At 44.3% G+C, this 18,053-nt stretch overlaps 1 protein-coding gene across 50 annotated transcripts in view; it reads left to right on the top strand.

Moving 5' to 3' along the window:
- Positions 1 to 17,683, top strand: part of LOC6528407 (Down syndrome cell adhesion molecule-like protein Dscam2) — a 61,264-nt gene extending 43,581 nt beyond the window's left edge. For 18 of the 50 annotated variants that reach the window (XM_039371551.2, XM_039371550.2, XM_039371549.2 and 15 more), the window contains exons 10-26: positions 5,434 to 5,553; positions 5,611 to 6,837; positions 6,977 to 7,132; positions 7,198 to 7,881; positions 7,961 to 8,069; positions 8,133 to 8,309; positions 8,371 to 8,537; positions 10,955 to 11,167; positions 12,649 to 12,816; positions 13,398 to 13,547; positions 14,017 to 14,327; positions 14,390 to 14,570; positions 14,628 to 14,786; positions 14,938 to 14,952; positions 15,656 to 15,722; positions 15,916 to 15,927; positions 16,520 to 17,683. In XM_039371551.2, the coding sequence (XP_039227485.1) occupies positions 5,434 to 5,553; positions 5,611 to 6,837; positions 6,977 to 7,132; positions 7,198 to 7,881; positions 7,961 to 8,069; positions 8,133 to 8,309; positions 8,371 to 8,537; positions 10,955 to 11,167; positions 12,649 to 12,816; positions 13,398 to 13,547; positions 14,017 to 14,327; positions 14,390 to 14,570; positions 14,628 to 14,786; positions 14,938 to 14,952; positions 15,656 to 15,722; positions 15,916 to 15,927; positions 16,520 to 16,601 (3,998 nt within the window). In that variant the 3' untranslated portion in view covers positions 16,602 to 17,683. Of the gene's footprint in view, positions 1 to 87; positions 376 to 1,450; positions 1,745 to 1,868; positions 2,157 to 2,583; positions 2,869 to 3,150; positions 3,430 to 5,433; positions 5,554 to 5,610; positions 6,838 to 6,976; positions 7,133 to 7,197; positions 7,882 to 7,960; positions 8,070 to 8,132; positions 8,310 to 8,370; positions 8,538 to 10,542; positions 10,711 to 10,954; positions 11,168 to 12,648; positions 12,817 to 13,397; positions 13,548 to 14,016; positions 14,328 to 14,389; positions 14,571 to 14,627; positions 14,787 to 14,937; positions 14,953 to 15,655; positions 15,723 to 15,915; positions 15,928 to 16,519 lie in introns of all 50 variants that reach the window. The other 32 variants (XM_039371571.2, XM_015198896.3, XM_039371575.2 and 29 more) reach the window with 14 other exon arrangements.
- Positions 17,684 to 18,053: the final 370 nt, after the last annotated feature.

Genomic DNA, 18,053 nt, shown 5'->3' with positions numbered 1-18,053 from the left:
ACCTAAAATTATCTTAAATTCGTTCTTAGTGCTAGGTATATTTTTATGTTCATTTAATTTTCATTAAAAAACACCTTTACTCCAAAGTTCCTCCAAAAATCACGCCCTTTGACTTCGGAGACGAGCCCACTAATGTTGAGGATTCCGTTTCTGTGACTTGTCTAATCTCCTCCGGCGATTTGCCCATTGATATCGAGTGGTTCTTCAACGACTACGGAATTAGCTCCTACTCCGGCATAAACGTAGTCAAGGGTGGCAAGAGGAACAGCATGCTGAGCATCGATAGTGTGCAGGCGAGGCATGCGGGAAAGTATAGTTGTCGGGCAAAGAACCACGCGGCAGCCGTCAACTACACCTCTGAACTCGTAGTTAATGGTACTCATGAAGAGACTTTCCCACCCACCTGTAATATTGATTATTGTTTTTATTTCGTAGTTTTGTTTTGAGACCCCAAGCTTATTGTTGCTTTCCCCATCTATGTGTCACTAGTTGCCCCCAAAATTGCACACTTTGACTTTGGCGAAGTGGCGGCGAATTTTGAGGATTCGGTTTCCGTTAACTGCCTGGTCAGTTCCGGTGACCTGCCGCTCGACATCGAGTGGATGTTTAACGACTACCCCATCAACCACTACTCGGGCATATCCACCTCCAAGATGGGCAAGCGCCTAAGTGTGCTGATGATCGATGCCGTGAGTGCCCGCCACGTGGGCAACTACACCTGCAAGGCCAGGAATCTGTGGGCATCGGCTGTCTACACCGCCCAGCTGACAGTTAATGGTACTTCCTTGCGAAGTCAGAGCTTCTGTACAGCACTTCAGTGTCATTCTGGTTTAGTTAGTTTCCATTTTGTATACCCACTCCTGTTTTTCCTACACACAGTACGCATATACAGATTGCATGTTTGCTTTGGCTTTTGTGTCTTGGCTTTTGTAGCTTAGTTCTAAGGTTTTCAACTGGGGATCTGCAAAGATGTCTGAACATAATCTATAGATGTACTATACCCTTTGATTGCTCACCTCTTTCCAAGTACCTCCCCATATCAGTCCCTTTTTTTTCGGCGAGGAGCCAGCCAATTTCGGGGACTCGGTAACCGTTCAGTGCACCATTTCGAAGGGCGATCAACCCGTGGACATAACCTGGTTGTTCAATGACTATGCCATCAACGAGTATCACGGGGTCACCACGTCCAAAATCGGCAAGAAGGTCAATGTGCTGACCATTGATTCGGTGAATGGCAACAATGCGGGAAACTATACGTGCCGTGCAAGGAACAAAGCCCAAATGGTGGAGTACACTGCAGCGCTCATTGTCAACGGTGGGATAGAGATACAAATCTATGGATTCCATATGCATATACTGTAGATAGAGATCACCTTAGTTGTCTTCATTTTTGGTCCTTCGTTTCGATTGTTCGTTTAGTTGACTGCTTTTGTTTTGTGTATCCCGCAAGTTTTGCCTCAAATCACGCCCTTTGCCACCGGCTCGCAGCCAACCCATCTGGGCCAGTATATAACGTACCAGTGCACGTTGACGGAGGGCGACTTGCCCCTCAATATCCGTTGGACGTTTAACAACCAGCCGCTCTTCAATGACGATGACCAGGACATCATCATAGCGAAGATGGGTCGTCGCAGTAGTGTTCTGACCATCGAAAGCGTGGCCGATCGTCATGCGGGCAACTACAGCTGCCACGGGGAAAACGCCGCCGGCCGTGCCACCTACAGCACTCAGCTGCGTGTGATAGGTCCACATTCCATAGTCTTAGACTTAAGAGAAGCTTACGTTGATGCGGTTGTGTTTTAATTTTATGCACCTTTTGTTTTACCATCACACCACATCACATCACCGAAACGTAAATGCACATACAGTTCTGCCGCGCATCATACCCTTTGCCTTCGAGGAGGGCCCCGCCCAGGTGGGTCAGTACCTGACACTCCACTGCTCCGTTCCTGGCGGAGATCTGCCCATGAACATCAACTGGACGCTGGATGGTCAGTCCATCTCGGAGGACCTGGGAATCACCACGGCCCGCGTGGGTCGTCGTGGAAGTGTGCTCACCATCGAGGCCGTGGAGGCCTCCCATGCGGGCAATTTCACCTGCCACGCCCGCAATTTGGCGGGCCATCAGCAGTTCACCACGCCGTTGAACGTCTACGGTTAGAAATTCTACGGGATTGGGTCTGTCGAGTAGTTTCTTTGTGGCCGAGTACTAACCCAGCGTCGCTGCATGACCGTCTGTCTCTGCTGCTCTCCTGACTTACTTCTCTTAGACCTCTTTGGTCTAACCTCTGACCTCTGACCTCTGACCTCTTAGACCTCACTTCTCTTAGGAATGGCCTGACGCACATTCACACTGAAAGCTTGCATGTATGACACCCAGACTGCACTGAACTGTTCTGACCAGATACAAGAGAGTAGAAACTAGAATTATTTGCTCTAAAGCCAGAATCAATTTTAAAAGAAAGAAAGTTTTAATGAAGAACGCGTCTATTTTAATGGGAATGAGATCACCCTGGGTCAAACGAATTATATTTTATGTTTAACTTTTATTTCTACATTTTTTGGTGGAATCCCTTAACGCAGTGCCCCCCAAACTGGCTCCCCTGCCGGTGAATTCGCCCCTATACGTGGGCGACTACTACCAGTTGACCTGCGCGGTGGTGCACGGCGACGCACCCTTCAACATTACCTGGTACTACAACAACGAGCCCGCCGGAGACTTGGCCGGGGTCACCATCCTGATGCACGGCCGGCGCAGCAGCTCGCTGAACATCGAGAGCGTGGGTGGTGACCACACGGGCAACTACACCTGCAAGGGCGCCAACCGGGCGGGCGAGACCACGGCAGAGACCCACCTGAGCGTCAAGGGTTTGTTCGAATTACTTCTATGGAATCGCTAGCTTGGGGTGGCGTCTTAGTCTAGAATAGACTCCTAGACTCCTAGAGTAGGAGCAAGGCATCTGCAAATCCCCACTCTCCGTCTGTACCTTCTTGTCTGGTGTTGGTACTGCATAAGCACGAACCTGTATTATCTGTATTATACAACTGGAGTTGGGGGCTTCTCATACGACTTGTACACCCATCTGAAATTCCTTTGCTGTACAGTGTGTTGATCCCTTGCACGGCTTTCTTTTTATCACCCGGTCCCAGAGCTGCCCCAGGTCGATCAGTTCCACTTCAATGCCAACGGGGTGAATGGCGGCCAGGCGGTCCGGGTCATGTGCATGGTCTCCTCCGGCGACCTGCCCATCGACATCTACTGGCTGAAGGATGGCCAGCCCCTGCTGCGTTCCATCTACCACAAGATCGACGAATACACCCTGATCCTATCGCTGCGCCAGACCACCATTGGTGACTCCGGCAACTACACTTGCGTAGCCAGCAACGCGGCGGGAGCGGCAAGTCGCTGGTCCATCCTGAAAGTGAAGGGTACTCCGTTGTGTATATAGCCTTTAGTTGTGTCTTTTCTGTTTGTACAAAGTTATTCTCCTTAGAGTCCACCCCAAAAAAAAAAATCAAAATTCAAGTCAATGTAAGGCGTGGTAGTTTTGAAGTTAGTTACACAGAGAACAAAGGTTGCTAAACAGAGGACTAGGTTTTTTTAAACATTTACCACTTACAACACTTAAGGACCATCATCTTATATTTGGGATAATTAAGGAGATTCTTTTCATTATTATAGTGGCACACTGCAGAGATCGAATCATATCATAATCAAATCACTTCGAAATCTAATCATTCGTTTTAAAGAATGGCTTTCCATCTATGGGGACTGAACACTCACTGACTCATCATCATCCATGAATGACTTACTTTATGACCTGACATCTAAATAATGGCGATCCTTTCTGTACCCACAAAATATCCCAATATCCCAAGAACCACCTGTGCTCTCTTCGCTGCTGCTTTCCGCTTCCGTTTGCGATGTCGGCGATTACGTGCAACTCACCTGTATTGCCAGCCGGGGGGCCACGCCCATTCTGTTCGAGTGGTGGCTAGATGGGCGGCAGGTGCACGATGACGGCAACGATGACGTCACGCAGGCCACAGTGGGCGAACACACCAGCCTGCTGCTGATCAACAGGGCGGGGGAGGGGCATGCGGGGAACTACAGTTGCCGGGCGCTCAACCAGGTGGGCGTGGCAGAACGCCGGACCAAGCTAACTGTGAATGGTAAATGGGCGGTAATCAGATATTCCGAATATTCCGAATTCCACCTTACTTTCGACTTCTCTTGCTGCAGCTAATCCAGTTTTTCTCGACTTCTCTGAATTATTAAATATTCCGCATCCGTAGGCCAAAGACCAAGTTGAACCAAGTCGATCGAGGTCTATATAGTCTATATATAGTTTGTGTACATATGTGAAGTTAAATCTCCGCAATCAACTCCATCAGTAAACCCAGCAACATCGGGCAAAGTTAGCCTAGATCTAACCTAGGACCCACTGTGTACTAGCTTACTCGAATCTTATCCCTAAAAGTCAAAACAGCTCAGATCTGACCCTGCACGCATACATGCACAGCCACACCCACACACACAGCACTACACTTAGCACTTTTCCGGAGAATAACTCAGAGTTACGACTCACGGCCTTCAATTTCGAATGACTCATAGAGGGTTATGGTTTCTATGTAAAATACAAGTTCACAGGGCTCAACAGCTAAATCTATTATCCCAATCGCTTCTAATTGTCTACTTAACTAAAAATAAACATAATCGTAACTATGGAACCCAGTCCTCCACCAAACGAGACTGACTCTTTGCGCTTCCACAAACGTAAACGTATCTGTCCAGCTGAAAAATAACCCACATCCTAATCCCATCCTGCATTAAGTATTCTTCGTTTGTTAATCATTATTTACCTAGACCATAAGACACAAAGCGAAGTCCTTCGGCAAGGAAACACAAAATGACAGTGGAAAACCTTTACAAGGACTTCGTTTTGCACTGATTGCATTAAATGTTTACTTTTAGTTTGGTATATCATATGTTTCATTAATCCCCCACTTTCATTTGTCCTATTATCATCTTGGTTATTTGTGCTAATGTTTCCGTTGTAGTTTGGCCTTTTAAGTTAACCTCGTGTGTAAGCGATCGTGTGGAAATATTTTATTGTGTATCATAAGACAATGTTCAATCAACACTTAAACTTTTGCATTGAATAGAAGAGCATATTATATTTCCACACTTTTTCAAGAAAACTGAAATGATATTGAATTATATTTTCTAAAACTTTTACCACGCTGTTGTTGAATTAAACAAGAATTTTGTAGTGCTTCAAAAATCATTTCACTTTGCTTGAAACTATGTCCGTCCTTCCGTTTCCGCCGATACTCTTGACCATATTGCATGCAACGACTTATGCTAGGAACCACCACAGCCCAACTAACGTGTTTTCTTTTCCCAATCGCGTCATCAAACTCGGCCAACAGTACCTCCCAGATGGATCCTCGAGCCCACCGATAAGGCCTTCGCCCAGGGTTCCGATGCCAAGGTGGAGTGCAAGGCTGATGGCTTCCCCAAGCCCCAGGTTACATGGAAGAAAGCAGTTGGTACGTAAAAATCAGTCGTATACCTTGAAAGCATCACGAAAACGAGTTCCTTTCCAGGCGACACACCCGGAGAGTACAAGGATCTGAAGAAGAGCGACAACATCCGCGTGGAAGAGGGCACTCTGCATGTGGACAATATCCAAAAGACCAACGAGGGCTACTACCTGTGCGAGGCTATCAATGGCATAGGCTCCGGCCTCTCGGCAGTGATCATGATCAGCGTTCAGGCCCCACCAGAGTTCACGGAGAAACTGCGCAACCAGACCGCTCGCCGAGGAGAACCCGCCGTACTGCAGTGCGAGGCGAAGGGCGAGAAGCCCATTGGCATCTTGTGGAACATGAACAACATGAGACTGGACCCCAAGAACGACAACCGCTACACCATTCGCGAGGAGATCCTTTCCACCGGAGTGATGTCCAGTCTATCGATCAAGCGCACCGAGAGGTCCGACTCCGCCCTGTTCACCTGTGTCGCCACTAATGCCTTCGGTTCCGACGACGCAAGCATAAATATGATAGTCCAGGAGGTTCCAGAGATGCCCTATGCCTTGAAGGTGCTCGACAAGTCCGGACGTTCCGTGCAGCTGAGCTGGGCCCAACCCTACGATGGCAACTCCCCTCTGGACCGGTACATCATTGAGTTCAAGCGTTCCCGTGCCTCCTGGAGCGAAATCGATCGCGTCATTGTGCCCGGACACACCACAGAAGCCCAAGTGCAAAAGCTTAGCCCCGCCACCACCTACAACATTCGCATCGTGGCCGAGAACGCCATCGGCACATCGCAATCCTCCGAAGCGGTGACCATCATCACAGCCGAAGAAGCGCCCTCCGGCAAGCCCCAGAACATCAAGGTGGAACCCGTGAACCAGACCACCATGCGCGTAACCTGGAAGCCACCACCACGCACCGAGTGGAACGGAGAGATCCTGGGCTACTACGTCGGCTACAAGCTGTCCAACACAAACTCGTCGTATGTTTTCGAGACGATCAACTTCATCACCGAGGAGGGCAAGGAGCACAACCTGGAACTGCAGAACCTGCGCGTGTACACCCAGTACTCCGTGGTGATCCAGGCTTTCAACAAGATCGGAGCGGGCCCACTGAGCGAGGAGGAGAAGCAGTTCACAGCCGAGGGAACTCCCAGCCAGCCACCCAGTGACACCGCCTGCACAACCTTGACCTCGCAGACCATCCGCGTCGGATGGGTGAGCCCACCTCTGGAATCCGCCAACGGAGTGATCAAGACCTATAAGGTTGTCTATGCCCCCAGTGACGAGTGGTATGGTAAGTAGATTCAAGTCAAAAATGGGAACTACCAAAACTGCATTGACAGAGATTGTAAATAATTAAATAGAATAATAATAATAAAATCAGAAGATAATACTTATATGATTATTTGTCTGTGCTTTCCAAACCAATTTAGATGAGACCAAGCGGCATTATAAGAAGACTGCATCCTCTGATACCGTTCTCCATGGCCTAAAGAAGTACACCAACTACACAATGCAGGTCCTAGCCACAACAGCCGGAGGCGACGGCGTCCGAAGCGTTCCCATTCACTGCCAAACCGAACCCGATGGTGATTCATAACCATATCCATATATACCATAAAAAAGACAATTTCTAACATCTTTGCTTTAACAGTTCCCGAAGCACCTACTGACGTGAAGGCTCTTGTTATGGGTAACGCCGCTATCTTGGTATCCTGGCGCCCACCAGCACAGCCCAACGGCATTATCACCCAGTACACCGTATACTCCAAGGCCGAAGGCGCTGAAACAGAGACAAAGACCCAGAAGGTTCCCCACTACCAGATGAGTTTCGAGGCCACCGAACTGGAGAAGAACAAGCCCTACGAGTTCTGGGTGACAGCCAGCACCACCATTGGAGAAGGACAGCAGTCCAAGAGCATAGTGGCCATGCCCAGCGACCAGGTGCCCGCCAAGATCGCCTCGTTCGACGACACCTTTACTGCCACCTTCAAGGAGGACGCCAAGATGCCCTGCCTGGCCGTTGGAGCACCCCAACCCGAGATCACCTGGAAGATCAAGGGCGTCGAATTCAGTGCCAATGATCGCATGCGCCTCCTCCCCGACGGATCCCTGCTGATAAAGTCGGTGAATCGCCAGGATGCCGGAGATTACTCCTGCCACGCTGAGAACTCGATTGCAAAGGACTCCATCACGCACAAGCTCATCGTTCTGGCACCACCTCAATCGCCCCACGTCACCCTCTCGGCAACCACCACTGATGCCCTGACTGTCAAGCTGAAGCCCCATGAGGGAGACACTGCTCCTCTGCATGGATACACCCTGCACTACAAGCCAGGTGGGTGGATCTGTTTGAATATAAAGTGGAATTCATATTAGTTCGATGCTTATACTTAAATTTTAATCCCCACTCTTAGAATTCGGAGAATGGGAAACATCAGAAGTGTCGGTGGACTCACAGAAGCACAATATCGAGGGACTCCTGTGCGGCTCCCGCTATCAGGTCTATGCCACAGGATTTAATAAGTGAGTGTTTAATGTTTTTGAATACCTATTATGATATAAAACTAATCAAAAAAACCTGTATAGCATTGGAGCCGGCGAAGCGTCTGACATTTTGAACACCCGAACCAAGGGACAGAAGCCCAAGCTGCCCGAGAAACCTCGCTTCATTGAGGTGTCATCGAACTCCGTGTCCCTGCACTTCAAGGCCTGGAAAGATGGAGGATGCCCCATGTCGCACTTTGTGGTGGAGAGCAAGAAGCGGTAGATAGCACACATAATAACACACTAATAGAACGCGATCTAAGATTGTATACCTCTGCAGTGATCAAATTGAGTGGAACCAAATTTCGAACAACGTTAAGCCCGACAACAACTACGTAGTCTTGGACCTGGAACCCGCCACCTGGTACAATCTCCGCATCACTGCCCACAACTCGGCTGGCTTCACTGTGGCCGAGTACGACTTTGCCACCTTGACCGTTACCGGAGGTATTTATGATCTGTTCTCCGATTTCCAATTGATTCCCACATTGCTATTGTACATTGAGTACTCTACGTTGACAGCTTCGGGTTCTGATGCTCAAAATACCGCTCCGAGGTCTTCCAAAAAGTCCATTTACTGGCACTGGATGCCTGAAGAGTGGGTTTTTGGGATCGAGACCCCGAAAACACTGTCCATATACAAATAACAAGATGAGAAGCACCAAGCTTTACAATGTTGTACAAAACATTTCTTCAGTTTCTTTTGTCTTTACCAATCAAGAAAAGTTATGACGTATTTTTAAAAAATATGAGCAAATTATAATTTTCTTGCTTTTCAATGTGAACAAATTGCACAGTATATAAAATTCTATTGTTGTTATTTTTCGTTGCCCAACAAAGCTTGTCGATATAGTTGTTTTAGTTCATCAATGTACCATAATTTTTTTATATAGTTACTTATTTATATTTTTAACTGCCAGAACTCTGAGCGCAGAAGCACCCGAATAGTGTAAAATAATACTGATTTTTCTTACGTATGTAAATGCAATTTGTTTTTTCCGTTCTTATAAACAATCCCAGTGAAAAGCTATTGCAACATACATATATGCATATGTACAAACCTGAATAGTTAACTAACTCACCAGTCACGATTTTAATTTTACTATAATTTTTACTAGACCCAAGCCTTGTAGTGCTCTAGATCACAGAATGAATATGAATGATTTATAATAGTTCTTTATGATTTTCTTTATTTTTTTTGTATTTCTGTGCCCAGTCTGTGAAAGAGCATTTGTAAAATAAACAATGTCAAAACCGATGGAGCCCAAATAGCTGTCGTCATTACGCATATTAAATGGATGTTGTTATACCCGCTTAACCATTTCCGAATCTATTGAATGTACAGAACTCCAATAGATGCAACTTCCCGCAAAAAAGATGTTTGCAAGGGTCATTAACTGCCTGAGCTAGATATTTCCGCCCACAACTGGTCACAGAAATAATTCAATCACCAAAAACGACACTTTTATCATTTAAGCTAACTTGATTTGCTTTTTATTTGATTGAAAATATCAAAGTGCTCATTTAACAGAAGCTTGGAAAAGACAAAGCAAGTGTGAAACTCAACCCGAAGAATCGAGCAGAGCCACCATAACATGACAATCACAATCACAACAACCAAAGTATCTCAATCCTGTTCCATGGGAGTCCTGGCCAGGGAGTCCGAGCTGAGAGAGATAATTTCTTAAACTTTTACTTATGGTTCGACTTATCACTTATCACTACAGTCACACGCAGACATTTTCTTTTGGTTTTTGCCATTTCGATTCGATTCGTTTCAGTTATGTCAGTTATGTCAAGTTACAGTTGAGTTCCATCTAAGTTAGTTGGTTTATTTGAAGGATATGTTTCTCCTTCTGGAATGCAATTCCATTCGTTTCGTGCAGTCTTAGCGATCTAACAACATACCTTATTAACTAGCTCTAAGCGAATCACAAACAAATTGCATTTAAACGTATTTAAAAAAAGTAAAATAAACTCTTTTTATACAAATTCGATATACAATTTTTCAATAGTTTAACTAGTTCTCATATCAACTTACTCACATTTTGATGCGTGCTTAAGTTCTGCGCCATGTAAAATAACCGAAAACCAATACTATTTAATTCTCTTAATACTCTTACTTTTCTCTCATATGAATAACGAAAACGACTCAATATCGACAAGTTGTTAACCTTTGAACTTTTCGCCTGCCACAGTCTGTATTTGTATATGTATGTGTGTTGAGTGCTTACGAGTTGTGCGCGGTGCAAAGGTCAATGTGCCAGCAGAGGTCGAAGGTTGAAACCGATCCTCCTCTTTCTCTCTCTCTCTCTCAAACACACACTCACACGCACTCTGTGTATCTGTATATGTCTCTGCCTCTATCCGCCCCACCACCCACTGTCTGTTCCCACCCACTGACCAAAACCAAAACCAAAACCACCCTTTGGTTGTTGTATTGTTGTTGCAGGCACTATCGCACCCTCGCGAGATTTACCCGAGTTAAGCGCCGAGGACACGATCCGCATTATCCTTTCGAACCTAAACTTAGTTGTGCCCGTCGTGGCGGCTCTGCTCGTCATAATCATAGCGATAATTGTTATTTGTATACTGCGTAGCAAGGGCAATCACCACAAAGGTATCTATGCTAATCACTAATTAAGAATTTCGTTCCTTTTCGGTTTCTCTCTACTTCTCTCTACTTGAACACCACGAAACTGCAACACCCTACACTTGCGCTTATGTTACGAATACCCAAAATATCAAAATACCATATTGCCTGTACTGCCTGCCCATATCCCCATATTGCTGTTGTCCATGACCCAACTATTGCATGTGCGAATTTGGTTTGTATGCCCCGTCAATCCCGTCAACCCCGAAAGGCACCATCGCGCCCCTGGACGACGGATCCAGCCACGGCAACGTGCACACCCGCATCCGCCTGCCCGCCTGGATGCCCGAGTGGCTCGATCTCAACTTCATGGTGCCTCTGATCGCCACCGTCGTCGTGGTGGCTGTGGGCATCTGCGTGGTGTGCGTGGCACTCTCCCGGAGGAGAGCGGATGACATGCGCGGCGGACAAAAGGATGTGTACTGTAGGTTCTCCCCGAGGAATCCACACAAGCGAACCCACCCCTTTTCTTGAATCCTAATCCATTTTTAGCTTACTGTAGAGCCTAGATCGATATCTTATTTCTGTTTTGTTTCATGTTGGCTAAATGTTGAAAGGGCATACACTGCAGCCCCATTTACTTTACTAATTCTTATTATTCTTATAACATATCATTTACATTCAAACATAATTTTTCGTTCTCCAAGAGATCTGAGACTATGAGAGATATTAAGACTAAACGATTAGTTGCATCCAATTAACTAATTTTGAGTTGATTATTATTGAAACAATTTAGCCAACATGTCGATAAATCTAGCCGTCACTCATAAAGCCCAAATGGTCGAATGGTAAACCTTTGATATCAAATTATTAAATGTTAAAGATATTTCAATGTGTAGTTTGGCTTTGCATGATTTACTTATATTTCTTAACTTAAATGATATCAAACCAAGATACACGCACAGAAAGATACAAAAAAGTTCTCACTCCAAAAATATACCAACAGACAGACAAAGAAACTGAAAATATACCAAACAATCAAATAATATAATATATATCAATATAATATATTTAATTAGTGTCCATATCTGTGTGTACATACGAAAACCATCATCGATATTTCATCGTCATTAAAATCAATTGGTTTTTCAATTGCCAAATATGACTTGAAAGTTGTACTGAAGCACCCGATAACTTCTGAGGAATAGATCAGTTTGCAGACCAAGTTGCAAATTTATTTATGAGCAGTTGTTATTGGATCTGTGGAGGACTCTATTTATATGCAATATTAGAATAACCAGTAAGCGATATATCTATACTAGCCCTGTTGTTTGTACATACGTTTTGCTTATGAACTGAGCAACTTCACAATCAAATACTACTCTATATATACATATATATATATATATATCTACAACCATATCCTCCACAAAACAAGACAACTCAAATCTATCTATTTTGTGTTCCGAATACTTTCCGTATTTCCCCTTATGAACAACCAAAACTAAGATGCTTTTTGAAATCACCATCGAGATCCTTGATCGATGACAATGAAAAGTCGAGTAAATCCAAAATTATGTTCATCGCTCATCTCATGTCATTATTAACAATCGTAACCGTATTCGTTGACCAGTTGGTATATTTTGAAATTAAAAACAAATAACCTAAACACTTCACGTAACCTATTTTGGAATCTTTTTTCGCAATCGTAACTTGTAAACTTGTATTTTTGAGCTACCAAATAGCACAATTAGTGTGTTGACATGCCGCACCAAAACCAAAACCAAAGAACTACAAAAAGTCAATCCAAAATTAATTGTAAAACCAGTAACGAGTGACGGAATAAGTCGAGATCGAAAACAGAAGTAAAGTATGCGAGTTGATTGAATGCGAGCAGCATATGATGAAGGAAAAGCATCTTCAGTGTTTCAATATTGAGTCGGCGATATCATATATTAATTCTAGACGATGTAGTTTACAATCAGACAATGGGACCCGGCGCCACCCTGGACAAGCGTCGTCCTGACCTGCGGGACGAGCTCGGCTACATCGCCCCGCCCAATCGGAAGCTGCCCCCCGTTCCCGGATCCAACTACAACACCTGCGACCGGATTAAGCGAGGTACAGTCATAAGTAAGCATCTAAATTTCCAATGCAACATTTATTAATGCCGCCATCCCATGTCGGATCCCCGGACTCCTGGGTCCCCGGATTCCTGGGCATGGATGGGGCTTAGTTCTTTCTTCCATTTACTTTGCGAACGAAAATCATAAACGAAAAGTATTTTGCGTTGCCTTGCATTCATACATACTGAGGGTATCTCTAGATCTCTACCCACATACACTCAAGCTTTTCCGGACCCGAAAAATTCTTAGTGTTGCTTTTTAAGCCGCTTCCTGTTCAGTTCCTTCCAATGTCCCCATCAGTCCTGGCATGAAAAGAGCCGTGTTATTAAATGTTGTTGTTAATTTAGAAACATTTTTTTTCATTGGGCTGGGATTCCCAGCCTTGATTAAATCCAAGTATATGTACTTATCGTTTAAACCTCTTGCTCCCTATGAACCAACTCCAAATCCCGCACCTCCTCGGTTGCTTCAATTTGATTATGATTTCTATTGACTTATCATTGATGTTGTACGAAATTGGAAATTGAAAAACACCACACTCGAACACCTCAACCCGAACCACACAATACCACTCTACGACATGTCCAGGCCGCGGTGGTATGCGGTCCAACCACTCGACCTGGGACCCTCGCCGAAATCCCAACCTCTACGAGGAGCTGAAGGCCCCTCCAGTGCCGATGCACGGCAACCACTATGGCCACGCCCATGGCAATGTCGAGTGCCATTATAGGCATCCAGGTAGGCGGAGTGGAGATGAGCAGCCGCTCTCTTCTACGGATTTATGTTTCTTAATCCCCCATAAATAACCCCACTAACCCAACTCGCTAACCCATCTTTTTAATGGTGCTGATCGACTTACGGATGAATTATATTCTGGGTCAGCTAGTCTATATATGCTCATCTGACTTTTGTTGCACTTCAGTTGTTATGGACTAACTTTTTTCAGTATTTTGATTTATGCTGTAACATCGATCACTCCTGCAATGTACCCATTTTTATGTTTATCCGCTCTAACATAAAGTCTAACAACTGGTTGCATCCAGCTAAATCAAGCTAACAAACTAGTAAGTAATAAAATGGTAAGGGAAAAGGAACGGGTACCAGGTATCATCGCAGCATACTAAACACTCTAAACCAAATCCACTTAAACAACACACATGAATTCTCTGAGTGTACACACGTGCTAATCGAATCCTTCTCCCGCAAGGCATGGAAGATGAAATCTGCCCCTATGCCACGTTCCACCTGCTCGGATTCCGCGAGGAAATGGACCCCACCAAGGCCATGAACTTCCAGACCTTCCCCCACCAGAACGGACACACAGGCCCAGTTCCCGGACACGCGGGCACTATGCTCCCACCAGGACATCCAGGACACGTGCACTCCCGCTCCGGATCGCAGTCGATGCCTCGGGCCAATCGATACCAGCGCAAGAACAGCCAGGGCGGACAGTCCTCGATCTACACGCCAGCTCCTGAATACGATGATCCCGCCAACTGTGCCGAAGAGGACCAATATGTGAGTAGCAATCAATTGCAGATTTGGAGAATGTCTGATTCATTATTTTGTTGGTCCTGTAGCGACGATACACCCGCGTCAACTCGCAAGGCGGCAGCCTGTACTCCGGACCCGGACCCGAATACGACGATCCCGCCAACTGCGCCCCCGAGGAGGACCAGTACGGCTCGCAGTACGGAGGACCCTATGGACAGCCCTATGATCACTACGGTTCCCGAGGATCCATGGGACGTCGCAGCATCGGTCAGTTTAGAACCTTTAAAGATGTAAGACTTGGTTAACTTATAACTTGATCCACAGGCTCTGCTCGCAATCCTGGCAATGGATCACCCGAACCTCCACCACCACCTCCACGCAACCACGACATGAGCAACTCCTCATTTAACGACTCCAAGGAGAGTAATGAGATCTCAGAGGCAGAGTGCGATCGTGACCACGGACCACGCGGAAACTACGGAGGTAAGTCGGGAACATAAGTTTATTTCGGATGAAAGAATATTGTTACAATCTAACAAGCCCGTGATATATTTGAGAGCTCGGTCTAATCTTAACAATATCGATTCGCCATCTTTTTTAATTCTATCCGAAATTTTGTGTAAATATAAATCAGAAGACTCCAACGAGGGTGAGTGATCATAGCCGAAGTTGAGTTAGTTTGTGTGATTATCATGATCATTATTCGAGAATTCCGATCACCTCTCATACTTCGATCTCTCACGAACCCCTCGCCTCTGTTGCTCATGATCAACTGTAACTATATCATAAGATATGTGCATCGATCATTGTAAGACCATCATTACCATTACCATCGAAACGTTCTCGCATTTATCAGAGATTTTTTGTTATCTCCTTCATTCGTAAATATTCATGCTGTGTTTTGCTACATTTTATTAAAAAACGTCAGTGTTTTGAGTGTAACAGTTTTAAGTTATTACGATTTAACTTTGGTTTTGGTATTTTTTTATTTTTATCCAATTATATTACACACATATCATTTCACTTCATAGAGCACATCGTTTGCACTTAAATGTTTTATGTTTTAACATGAATTGTCACCAGAAATCTGCATGGGATGACCTTTTGAGGGTCCAAATAAGTAATAAGAAAGTACCTGCACGAAGTTGCCCAATTCCGATGGGACGCCTACTCACTGTGTTTTTAGATCTAAGCTGGTTATATTTTTAAAATTTTATTTCCATTCCGAATTTTTCTTTCTACTTTCTTTTATGGAACCCTATTAAATTTATACATACCCCACTCTATCGGTTCGGGCAACAAAAACCTATTTCTTTTGCAAATATTCCGATCCACAAATGCTGAACTCGCAGCAGTGAAGCGATCTCCACAACCGAAAGATCAGCGCACCACCGAAGAAATGCGTAAACTGATAGAAAGGTAAGACCAGACCAATGGGCCTGACTATACATATTTACTACCCCCACACGTAATTAACCAGATGTTAAAGCGATTGCACAGAGTTATACTTCTGATGCAGTAGCCCAGTCGTTAATCGCTAAAACTAAATAACTTTCCCCATCTTCATTTACCCCCTTTCCTAATTCCGAATGGTTATGATCGCTGACACTAGTCGACGACAGTTGTAAGTCTTGAATAAGGAACCTAACAAATGTGACTAGCCACGAATGTCCTGCATGTCCAAGCACCCATCAATACTAATATACTAACCTAAAGTGCATCCAGTACTCACATTGATGTATCTATGTATAACACGTCTTCAGTTCTTGTTCGTATTTTAGTTTTTACATTGGTTTTGTCTTTAATATATTTTTGTTTGGTTTTTGGTTCGACAGCAAATCACAGTTGAATGTGTTGAAACCTTTTGATAAACTACTCCATACAATAAGCAGACCTACACCATATTTGTCTATCGCGAAGTGTTCCCATAAATACTCGTTTTAACACTTTATTGCAGCTTTGCGCTTGGCCTCAGCTTGCCACAAAAAAAAAAAAAAGAACCAGAAGTAAACCATGTTAACCCACGAACAGAACATAAAGACACGGCCAATGGGGCGAGATTGGATCTGGTTGGGGATACTTAGATACTTAGAAATCTTGAAAAACACCCGAAAGATCCTGTCTCGTCTCTTGCAATGCTTTGGTTGCATCATAAACATAATCCAAGTCCCGATTCCAAAGTTCCCGACTAATCAGATACATCTCTTCCCGTGCAGAAACGAAACCGGCCCAAAACAACTCCAACTCCAACAAGCAAATGGCGCAGGATTCACAGCCTACGATACTATGGCAGTGTAATTTGTAAGCGCCTCCTGCGGCGGTGGGCGTGGCATTTTAGCTTAGTGTTTTAGCTGCATGAAGTGCGTGGGAGTTGAATGACACTCAGAGACACAGGACACAGAGACACACAGTCAGATCATCAGAACACTAGGAGAGAGAAGGAGTTATATACCGCATATACACGTAAAATATTCAACTACTTCAAGTAATTATAACGAAGGAATGCAAGTTTCAAGAAACATATTTATATTGTCTATGCAAGCAGCAAACCAAACATACATAAAGTATATAAGTACGTTCATATAAATAACTACCATAAGAGTGTGCAGGAAGTACTAAAGGAAATTACTAAAGTTATTCAATCGATGGTGCAAGCACAGCCCGAAAAAACAGAAAACATTACGTATTTGAACTAATTTTCAATAATGTACTTTAGTTTTAAGCGGTGTCTACCGAAATATTGGAGCAACAGCAACTGAAATGGATTCTTGTGTGTAAGAGATGATTCGAAATCTGTTTGTGTACACTTTTGCCATCTATGCCAGGAGCGGAAAAATCATCCTTTGCCTAGCCTAAGTCAAAGTCATAATATTAACTCATCTAATTAATATATATATTTAGTCGTAACATATGCGATAGTATGATTTCTTCCTATGCATTTTGTAATTCGTATGGACAGCGCACATTTGGAGTTTTGTTTGCGTTTTGCGTTGACTTGTGATGATTGTTAATTTGCAGAGCTTTGTGAGTCGGTAATTCTTTATTTACAGACAAGTGATTGTCCTATCTAAGTTCGTATTTATTTTTAATTCAAAAATGCGCTTCCAACCGAACAAATCGAAACTGTTCAATGCACAAATCGCAGCCACAATAAATGAATGTATTATACAAGATCCACGGGACACCAGAAAACCACACAGACACACTCACTCAAGCAGGATTTATTAAACCAATTCTGATATATACCGTTCTGAACATGAGTTATACGCATTTAAAGCTTTAAGAGAACCTGAAATTGTTTATTTCACTTCATTTGATTTATCTTAAGTTATTAGTTCATAAGTTGCCAAATATATGATTTTGATCTTTTTTTAAATTCATTACATTCGCTCTGGGTTAATTATTCTTTTTGGGTTCCGCCCATTGCGGCCAGAAATCCGTGGAGATACCACCAACACTACAAAGACTGACTAATGCAAGCGAAAAACGAAACCGGGTCAATCCAAGTTTTGCAGACTGAAACCGATGCAATGGAGCTGAAGAATATGCAGTACGAGTATTTTGCTCAATACGTAGAATAGCAGGGCATTTTCGGGTGAATCCACGATGTTTCAGCTGGGCACTGCCACGAGATCGGAACTGGATTTTGATCCTCGTCCCTTAAGCACATCACGAACTGCATTTAACCAATGGGAGACGAAGACAGTCAGGTTTATCAGGCTTATGATTTCATTTCAATCTGCTTCGGTT

This window comes from Drosophila yakuba, chromosome 2L (assembly GCF_016746365.2).
Source record: "Drosophila yakuba strain Tai18E2 chromosome 2L, Prin_Dyak_Tai18E2_2.1, whole genome shotgun sequence".
NCBI classification, from domain to species: Eukaryota; Metazoa; Arthropoda; class Insecta; order Diptera; family Drosophilidae; genus Drosophila; species Drosophila yakuba.
The sequence above is the reverse complement of the archived record's forward strand: the minus strand, read 5'-3'. Positions and strand labels throughout refer to the sequence as shown.